This window comes from Eptesicus fuscus, chromosome 4 (assembly GCF_027574615.1).
Source record: "Eptesicus fuscus isolate TK198812 chromosome 4, DD_ASM_mEF_20220401, whole genome shotgun sequence".
NCBI classification, from domain to species: domain Eukaryota; kingdom Metazoa; phylum Chordata; class Mammalia; order Chiroptera; family Vespertilionidae; genus Eptesicus; species Eptesicus fuscus.
This window is the reverse complement of record NC_072476.1, coordinates 71,089,297-71,099,838: the sequence shown is the minus strand read 5'-3', so window position 1 is coordinate 71,099,838 and position 10,542 is coordinate 71,089,297. Positions and strand designations below refer to the sequence as shown.

At 43.2% G+C, this 10,542-nt stretch overlaps 1 protein-coding gene across 4 annotated transcripts in view; it reads left to right on the top strand.

Moving 5' to 3' along the window:
- The first annotated feature begins 1,239 nt into the window (after positions 1-1,239).
- The window catches only part of SCAMP1 (secretory carrier membrane protein 1), a 113,016-nt gene continuing 103,713 nt past the window's right edge, over positions 1,240-10,542 (top strand). For 2 of the 4 annotated variants that reach the window (XM_054715132.1, XM_008161968.3), the window contains exon 1: positions 1,240-1,487. In XM_054715132.1, coding sequence (XP_054571107.1) covers positions 1,431-1,487 — 57 coding nt within the window. In that variant the 5' untranslated portion in view covers positions 1,240-1,430. The remainder of the gene's footprint in view (positions 1,488-10,542) is intronic. The other 2 variants (XM_054715133.1, XM_008161967.3) reach the window with 1 other exon arrangement.

Below are 10,542 nucleotides of genomic sequence, written 5' to 3'. Positions count from 1 at the left end.
CTTGTCATATACCCTAACCTGCATCCGCCAAAGACAGATCACAGCAAAATGTGATTTTTGTTTTCACAGCAGGGAGAAAGTGTTTCCCAGCTGACTTTGCATAGCACACACAAGCCTTCAAAAGGCCAAGGCAACTTCCAAATCTTCCGCACCTACCAAGTGAAGATAATTCTGGCTCTTTGTAGCTTCATCTGCTAAGTGCTTTTCTGTTAGGGCAGAAGGAAGATGAAAGTAGAGGAAAGAGATACCCTTAGTTCAGGGGTAAGGTAACGAATCGTTCAAATAAATTCCTTACGCAAGCCCATTTTTTTCAGTAATCTCATCCCTGGTGTTGGGGGAGGGAATAGGGAAAAACCAGAGGTGTATATTTTGTGCCCAAATACTTGAAAGTCAACAAAACGGCATCTTTTTGTTGTCCACTAATATTAACTTGATCTCTCGACTTGTGCGCCTCCCCCACCCCCCCTTCCCCCCATTTCCGAAGTAGCCATTTTGCAGATTCCAGAGGGTGGGAGCTGGGGCTGGACCCAAACCTCTGCGGAGCCAATCCGGATCAGTAGCTCCGCGGCTGATCTCCGATTTGGCAGCAACCTAGAGGGGCCGGAAGACGGGAGGCTGGGTGTGCCAGACTTCATTAGCCGGGCCTCTAGGACAGTGGGTGTGGAGACTGCTGCAGAGCGTCTCCCTTCCGCACGCCTCCCCGTCAGCAGCTGTAAATCAGTGTGGTTCAATAGCCACTAGCTCCCAGGTGTGTAGCCCGCGTCCCAGGCTACCTTCCCAACCTGGGGCCGAGGGGTCAGCGGACATATTCCCACCTCTTCTCCAAATCCCATGTGGCCCGTTTTAAATCGATGACAACACAATCAAGTCCACCTAAACCAGTTGCTGCTCAAAATGAGATGCGGTCGGGGAGCACCTGCAGGGGTTGCGGGCTGGATCCCCCCCAGTTGGGGGCGTGCAGGAGGCAGCCAATCAGTGATTCTCTTTCATCATCGATGTTTCCATCTCTCCCTTCCTCTCTGAAATCAATAAACATATGTTAAAAATATAAATAAATAAAATATCCATGTTATAAAAAAAAAAAAAAAAAAAGACGAGCTGCAGAATCTCAGTCGGGCCCAAGGACTGCAGGGCGGATTTAGCAGCTCTGGAGTCCCAGCTCCAGGCTTCCTCCGCCCCTATTCAGTTGTAGCCAAAGCCCGGAGCGCGGGATTTCCCCGAGGAACGGGACGGCGAACGGGAGCGGCGGCGCGGCCGGGAGCCGGCGCACGGGGCATGCTCAGTGGCGCGGCCGGCTGGGTGGCCCAGCAGCTGTACCCGGATCTGCTCGGCGCGGCGGCGGCGACGTGAGCGCGCAGGGGGGCGGCGTCCTCGCCTCGTCTCTTTCTCTGCGCCTGGGTCGGGTGGGTGACGCGGAGCGCGCGAGAGAGATGTCGGATTTCGACAGTAACCCGTTTGCCGACCCGGACCTCAATAACCCCTTCAAGGTGAGCGTCGTCCCCACAGCCTCCCCCGCCGCCGCAAGGAGTCATTGTTTGTGCAAACAGACAAGTTCCTTCGCGCCCACCGCGCCCGCCCCTCTGCTCCCCTCGGCCGCCTAGACTGGGGCTCCGGGCCGCCGCACTCCTTCTGGGGTTCGCGCCCGGGCCCCCGCGGCACTGGTTTGGGGGGTGGGGGGTGGGGGGTCGGAGCGGAACCCCTTCAGCTCCGCGTCCGGACCCCCTTCCCCACGTCCGCGACTGAGGAGCGTCATGCCCTCCCCCCGGGAGTGGGCCCGAGCGCCCGAGGGCTCCCGGCCCTCCTCTCGGGAGCGGGCCGAGTGGGAGCGCTGGGCAGGTGGAGGTGTCACCTGCCAGGCAAGCTTGGCTGGCCCGGCCTGGCCCGGGCGCCGGCGGCGGAGCGGGAGGGAGGCTGGCCCTCCGGTGGGGTTGTCATGGGGACCCGGGGCGGCGGCGCAGAGCTCTGCCTGGAGTGATGGCTGAGGTGTGTAGAAGAGGTGAGGGCGCCGAGGACGCTGCGATTTAAAAAAAAAAAAAAAAAAAGTGGTATTTTTATTTCTTAAACTTGGGTTGCGCTCAGATACACTTGTGTTGCGCGGCCACCCCTCTCTCCACATTTAGGCTGCGGGGGAGGGTCTGATGTCCAAGTTAAACCCGAACGCACCTGTAAAAGAAGAGTGAGTGCACGTGGACGACCGCCTTCCTAACCTCGCTCCTCTTAGGAAGGGAAGCGACGGGATATTTTCCAGGCTCCTGGTGCGTCACCGGTGCTCTGGGCTGTTATCAGGATCCCGTTTCCCACGTGAGCTGCTTTCCTTCTTGGAGACTAGACCTTATTTACCAGCCACAGCCTTGGAAGGGTTTGGCTCCGAGACGGGCCGAGGAAGGAGGCCGAGGAGTTCATTATCTGCGCTTGAAGGGATGCAGTATCCAAACAAGTAGCTCTTGAGAAGTACACCGGGTTTGATAGGGAGCCCCGCTCGCTCAGTACGTGAAAGTGGTTTCCACATGTTGGTTGAAGTGGTTTCTTCATTTCCCCTGGACAGATGCAGTATGGTAACCTTAATTCGTAGTCTTCACAAAATGAAATAGTAACTTTAATTTGTGGTCACGTAAGTGCCACTTCTGGTTTGTTGAGCTTACCATTTCTTCTTTTTTACTCCTGGTTTTATCTCTTATTAAGAATCTGGAAGAGGAAAAAAATACCCCAATTTTGATTTTTTTAGCCTGATAATTTGATGGAGGATTGGGTTAGATGATCCTGGTTATAATTGACAATTGGACGCACTCTGTATAAACAGAATAGACCCAGTCACTATGCTTTGCCTCTGATTTCACTTGAGAAAATTCTGTACAACTGGCATGGAACTTTTCAGGTTTTTACAGGTGCTATGGTTGCATTTTAAGGAGATTTTTCTCACTCAGAAGTGTAGTATTTAGTGTTCTATCATTCCATGTTGTGGAAAATCTCATTATTTAGTCATAGAAATTCTAAAGAGATTTTTCGTAACTTGCCAAATGGGTGTTATTTTAAGGTATGTTAACCTGTTAGATTTTCCTAATTCACTTAATTCATTAACGCTGTTTTTCAGTGTCTGACAGTGTGGCTATCGGTTTTCTATTTGGTCATTCCATTTCATAGCTTATTTTATATATCTGGTTCTCTTTTATTAAACTTTTTCTTTTATTGAATTTATTGGGGTGACAGAGGTTAACAAAATTATACAGGTTTCAGGTGCACAATTCTGCAACACGTCATCTGTACACTGTATTGTGTGTTCACCACTCCAAGGCAAGTCGTCTTCCATCACCATTTATCCCCCCTATACCTTACTGCACCTCCCCCTGCCTCCTATAGCTGGTGTTCTTGCTATTGCGCGACATTGTCGTCTTCTTAGCCCAGAATGCTCTTTTGTGACATCTGGTGTTGCCATGACCCTTTCCTCTTCTGCCACACATAAGGTTTCTGTACTAATTCTAACCTCCAAAATAGTTTTAAATACTCATTGATTGTGGCATAAAATCATAAACTTTTTGTTCTTTGTAAGTGGATGCACCCAGAGGATAATTTTTATTCAGGTTCATAAAATATTTCGAGGGATGGATAATTTAGGCCTAAAGAAGACCTGATTGCACACATGTTCCTGTTTATGGTCTTTCCCTGTTTTTATTGACAGTCACAGCACAGTGCATCTGACCCTTTATCTTTACATTTGTTTCCAGCTGCCCTTCCTCTTTCAAAGTCAAACTTAACATCTATAGCATATTCCTTCTTCCTTCATTTTTACCTTCTTTCTATGTAAATGAGATTTTTGAAATAGCATTTCTGGTCCTCTCTACCTAAATATAAAAAGTTTCTAGATCCATCTTTGTAGTACTTTATAATCATCTTTCTTTTCAAATATGTTAATATTTTCAATATTGTAAAATAAAGTTCATATTTTCAAAATATATGGTGTATTTTATATTTGGCAACTACCTAATTTCTTCTTGATTAAAAGCTACTTGATTTCCGTTGGTTTTTCAGAGTTTTTAAATATATCTTTTGCTTCACTTTTATGTTAGGAACACTTTTTGTCACATCTTCATTTGAGCCATGTCATGAAAATAATTTCTGAGGATAATGTCTTTAGATAATGTGACAGTGGTTTACTTGATTTTATTAGCTGTTGTAAAGTTATTTGCTGGATTCAGTTCATTTTTTGATTGACTGCTTTATTTTAGCAGTTGTGAGAGGTTCCGTTAATGAGTTTATGGCCTTTGATTAATTTTCATTGTGCATCAAGAAACTTGGAATAACTGGAAATGTGTAGTAATCTGAAAAAAAAAAGATTATTATATGGTTGTTTTTGATAATCCAATCTTGAGTAAAATGTGGTTTTAAAGCTAGAGAGGAAAAATATTTTCTGTATAGTCCATGTATTTATTGAATAATTGCTGAATGTTCTTTATTCTTTTCAGTTATTCATTCTTTCAACAACTATTAAACATTTCTGTTTTAAAGGATATGAGTCTAACATGGCAGCAAACATGCTTGGAAGGTGAAATAAAATGAGAGAGTTTAATAACCAGAGGAGAGATCAGTAATATAGAATCTTGTAAGTAAGTGCAAGAGTGTATGAGTACAAGTCAGAATGGGTGTAACTTGTTCAAAGGAGGGAACAGTAAGTGGCCAGAAAATTTTCATGTCTCCTAATATGATTTAGTATACGGTACTAATGTGCTAATTGATTGTGTTAGAAAATTCATTTTAGAAATAACAGTTTCTTAAAATAGAATAAAAATTTCAAAGTTGGGAAAGGAAAATCTTAAAATGTATTTAGTTAGAGCTTTTTCTGTGTATGATAAAAAGCCCAGATACATGCTATTTTACATTTGACAACGATCCTAATTTCTTCTAGATTAAGAACCTTTTGATTTCTATTGCTAACTTGCAACTTGCTCATTGTTGTTTTTTTTAAATCCTCACCCGAGGATATTTTTCCCATTGAGGGAAAAGGGGAGGGAGAAGGGGAGGGAGAAAGAGAAAGAAACATCGATGTGAGAGAGACGTATTGATTGGTTTCGGACAGCATTGGCCTTTACTGGTTCCGGGATGCAACCCAGGTAGGTGCCCTTGACTGGAATCGAAATCAAGACCCTTTAGTGCACAGATCCATGCTCCAACCACTGAGCCACACTGACCAGGGTTTGCTCATTGTGTTATATCCAGGTGTAGGTAGTGCAGAATTGGCATTAGAACTTAGATCTCCTGATTCCAAGTCCACTACCGATGGCACTCTATTTGGTTGCATTTTCCACACTGGAATTCTTGTTTTGTATTTGGTGCATTTGATCTTGGCTTTGTCACTAACTAACCATGAGACCTTGGAAAGTTAGCCACTCTACATCTCAGTTTACTATTCTGTAAAATAGGATAATGGTACCATTACCTTCTCCATAGGATTGTTAATAGGATTAGATGAACATACATTTAGCATGTAATAAGTACTCAATGCATGATGGCTTTAATCTGATAATAAAAAGTAGTATTAATAGTAATTCAAGGAATTGTATTTAATTATATATAACTATATTATTCTTAGCTTATTAATTTGGTGAAGTTCATGTTCCTTTTGACTCTTCTAGAGTGCTAATAGTAGTTTTTTGGCAGGTCATAGTAGAGGAATTAAGGCCAAAAATAATGAAGTGATTTGCCCTGAGTCACCCTGCTAGACTAATTCCAAGTTGTCTGAATTCTAATGCTTTGTCACTGCATATGCTTCCTCTCTAATTAAGTAACTCTATTAAAATGGAGCACAATGTCCATTTTGTTTTGGCCTCAAAAATTAATTGTACTTTATCTCTTAAACACGTCTACTACTCAGCATTCTTATTTATGTTATCTTTTAAGTTACAGTAATTTTGAAAGTATTCTAAGAATTTAGTTGAAGTTGAAAATTGAAAACCTTGTCATTAAAAAGTGACCCATAATTCAAAGATGTTATCCATTTTGTTTTCATTTACATTAAGTTGATGTCACTCCTCCCTTACCCATTTAAATTTTAAGATTGGAGATAGTTTAGCATTAGGAAAGGATTTTGAGGATTTCTTCTGTAATAGTCTTAACATTGCAAACTTTTATTTTTCTACATTAACATGGACCTTGTGATAGTAGTAGTTATGGTCTATGGTATTTTACATTCAGATCAACTGTAAGTTCCCACTTTTTTTCTTAGGTTGATGTTTTTAAAAAGCATGTATTGTGCTGATTATATGTCATCAAATTAGGATGCATTATTATTTACCACTGTCTCAGTTATCTGTCACTGTATAACAAATAATCCCAAAATGCAGTGGCTTAAAACAATTATTTGCTCACTATTCTTTTGCTTAGCTGGTCAGTTTGTTTACTTTTGAATGTTAGTGGCTGAAGTCATTCAGGTGGCTTCAATCATCTAGCTCAGCAATTTTCAACCAGTGTGCCATAAGAGTTTTTAAAATATGCAATACCTGACTATTTAGTCAGAGGCACTGACCCCTTTTCCCTTAGATTGTCACATAAAAAAATGACAACAGCCAACACAACAATAGCCCTCTAGCATGAATGCCCTGTCTTGAACCATAAATGTATAGGTCATATAATAGAATTGCATCTTATTGGTCATGTCCCATAGTAAGGTTGCATCTGATTTGTTAATTCTTGGTACCAGAAATCCTTATATACAAGTATAGGCACCTCATTTTTTAAAAAGTCACTTTGGAGCAAAAAGGGGAGGTAATTACTATTATTATTATTATTATTAGTAGTAGTAGTAGTAAATCAAAATTATACCTGTTTTTGTCAGATTGGCAAAAAATATAATTTTTTTTATGTGTGTATGTGTGTGCTGTAGAATTTTAGTAATTAGTTTATGGGTGCCATGAGATGACGAAGGTTGAAAATTGCTGATCTAGTCCCTTCACTGAGGCTAGATTGTTTAAGAAAGTGGTCGGCAAACTGCGGCTCACAAGCCACCTGCGGCTCTTTGGCCCCTTGAGTGTGGCTCTTCCACAAAATACCACGTGCGGGCACACACATACAGTGCGATTGAAACTTTGTGGCCCCTGCGCAGAAGTCGGTTTTCGGCTCTCAAAAGAAATTTCAATCGTTGTACTGTTGATGTTTGGCTCTGTTGACTGAGTTTTCCGACCACTGGTTTAAGATGTCCTCATTAAAGTATCTCGCATTTACCTGGGACTGTCAGTGGGGCAGCAGTTGGTTCTCTTTCATGTGGCCTCTCTACTAGGAATAGTTTAGGTGGTTTACATAGTGGCCACATTGTTCCATGAGGGTAAGAGCTGACTTGAGTCATTTCACTTTAGCTACATTCTGTTAGTCAAAACAAACCACAAAGCTAGCCCAGATTAAAAAAAGGAGTGGGGAGGATTAGATTCCACTTCTTGATCAGAGCAGCTGTGTCCCTCTTGATACAGACCTAAGAACTGGAAAGATATACCCAGAATCAAATGGTGAAACAGTTGCAGGATAACCTCAATACACACACACTTCTATTCAAATAGGGGAGGAGCGGGAGGCACGATTGCTGGTCCATAGCAAGTCTGAAATCCAGCCAGGTTCCTGTATTTATTGCCCCCTACTTCAGGGGCAATGAGTCTTTTTCATTAGGTACCAGTTCTACTACCTGGAAGTCTTTCCTTAATCTGTTACTTTCTTCTGCTTTTGGCTCCACCTTCTGAGAAGTCATTTTTCTCTGTCATAAATGACCCCTGTTTGCAGCTGAGTAGCATTTTCAGTCAGCTTCCTACTTGTTGAAAGTTGGGAGCCCAAAACCTCCCTTCATTTTGAAATGTCTCAGTTCCTTTTAGTTCAGATTGGCACAACTCTCTTAATAATTTCTTGTTAATCTTAACAAGGTTCAAACTGTACCTTAAAACACATCCATTATTCTTTTTGAGACAGTTGTTTTTATGTAGGATCGATTGTCAGGGTGCTTTGGATCAACACTCTTAAGTTATTTAGAAAACCTTTTATCTAGGTTGAGCATCTTCTATGGCCAGTGAAAGCTCTCAGGCAGATATAAGGGGAGGGCTGCTAATGGGAGTGGGGTATTTTTTACCAAACTAGTATTTGAACACAGTTTTATTTTGGTCCCATGAGTCTAACAATAATCATAATGGAGATGGTGACTGTGAAAAATTTTGAAAGTAAACTCTGACTGATATTACCAAAACAAAGTTTTTGTGTGGCTTCTTTTGGGAGTACAATTAATATTTAGTAGTGCTGAATGCAGATTCAATAAATTTATTGGACATTTTCTTAATATGATTCACCAGTGTGATATAGTTTCTGACAAATATATATTGGATTAATGAAATTAGTGATCATTTAAAAAAAATGAAAGTACAGTATTCTGTTCTGATCTATCCCACAGGTATGCCAAGTACATATTTAAAGAGTTGTTTGAACAAAGTAGAATGTGCTCAGAGAAGTCAGAATAGTCATGAGTGTGGAATCAAGTCCTAGGAAGAATAATTGAAGTTTAAATTACTCAGTAGGTTTCCATCTACGGAAGGCTAAAGGGAAGTATGAGATATTCAGATACTTGAAAGAGTCTTGGTTGAGTAAATAAACCTGTTTTTGCTTCAGAGAAAAAAAAGATCTAAGGCTAATTGTCAGGACAAAAGTATTTTAATGTAAACTCTAACAAAGATTTAAAAACATCCTATATAATAAAGAGGTAATATGCAAATTGACCATCACTCCAACACACAGATGGCCACCCCCATGTGGACACAAGATGGCTGCCACAAGATGGCCAGCAGGGGAGGGCAGTTGTGGGTGATCAGGCCAGCAGGGAAGGGCAGTTAGGGGTGACCAGGCCAGCAGAGGATGGCAGTAGGGGGGGGACCCAGGCCTGCAGGGGAGGGCAATTGTGGGGGGAATAATGGTTCAGGAACAATTCTCATGATAATGACCATCACTCCAACACACAATATAGCTGCCCCCATGTGGTCAAAGATCCTGCCCCCATGTGGACACAAGATGGCCACCACAAGATGGCCAGCAGGAGAGGGCAGTTGGGAGGCACCTGGCCTGCAAGGGAGGGCAGTTGAGAGGGACCAAGCCTGCAAGGGAGGGCAATTGGAGGTGATCAGCCCTGCAGGAGAGGGCAGTTAGGGGTGACCAGGCCGGCAGAGGAGGGAAGTTGGGGGCAAACAGGCTGGCAGGCAGAAGCGGTTAGGGGCAATCAGGAAGGCAGGCAGGCAAGCAGTTGGGAGCCAGCAGTCCTGGATTGTGAGAGGGATGTCCGACTGCCCGTGTAGGCCCGATCCCTTGAGGGGTCCCATTTTGGAGAGGGTACAGGCTGGGCTGAGGGACAACCCCCCTCTGTGCACGAATTTCGTGCACCGGGTCTCTAGTTTAATATATTAAAGGAGCAGATGACATGATACTATATATAGAGAACCCTAAAGATAAGTGAATTCAGTAAAGTAGCAGGATACAAAATAAATATCCAAAAATCAGTTGCATTTTTATACACCAATAATGAGCTCTCAGAAAGGGAAACTAAGGAAACAATCCCATTTACAATTGCATAAAAAAACCCCACCTAGGAATAAATTTAACCAAGGATGTAAATAGCCTATAGTTGGAAAATTATAAGACACTGAAGAAAGAAATTGAAGAAGATACAAATAAGTGGAAGCATGTACCATGTTCATGTATAGAAAGAATTACCATCATTAAAATGTTTATACTACCCAAAGCAATCTATGAATTCAACACAGTTCCTATCAAGATACCAATGGTGTATTTCATGAAACTAGAACAAATATTCCAAAGTTTATATGGAGCCACAAAAGACCCTGTATAGCCACAGCAATCTTGAGGAAGACGAACAAAGTTGGAGGAATCATTCTCTCTGATTTCAAACTACTATAAGGCTATAATAATCAAAACAGGAGAAACCAAGATGGCGGCATAGGTTAAACACCTAACCTACAGCCTGGCACAACAATTTCAAAAATACAACTAAAAGTCAAAACGGACATCATCCAGAACCACAGGAAAGCTGGATGACTGAAATGCCCACAACTAGAAGGAAAGAGAAAACCACAAGGAAAATCAGAGGAGCCGTAAAAGCCTGAGGTACGGAGACACGGGCGGAGACACGAGCACGCACGCGTGCGGGGAGGACGGAGCCGGAGAGGAAGGGGCGGCTGACGGCCTGGCCGGCGTTCTCTAGCAGGAAGGAGATAAAAGCTCCAGATTGCGCTGAACCCCAGCTCCGACTGCACTGAACCCCAGTTCCGGGCGAAACCCTGGGAAGCCAGGCTCATGCTGGGGGAATCTGGGCTGTGGGGCGGAAACACAGAGGAGCGGCGAAAGGCAGAGCTCCGGAGGCGCGCACGTGAATGCGTGCAGAGGACGGACTGTTGCCTGTGCCACTGAATTGCCCTGGCGGGGAGGAGACAGGGGCTCCGGACCGTGCTGAACCCCAGTTCCGACTGCACTTAACCCCAGTTCTGGGCAAGACCCTGGAAAGCCAGGCTCATACTG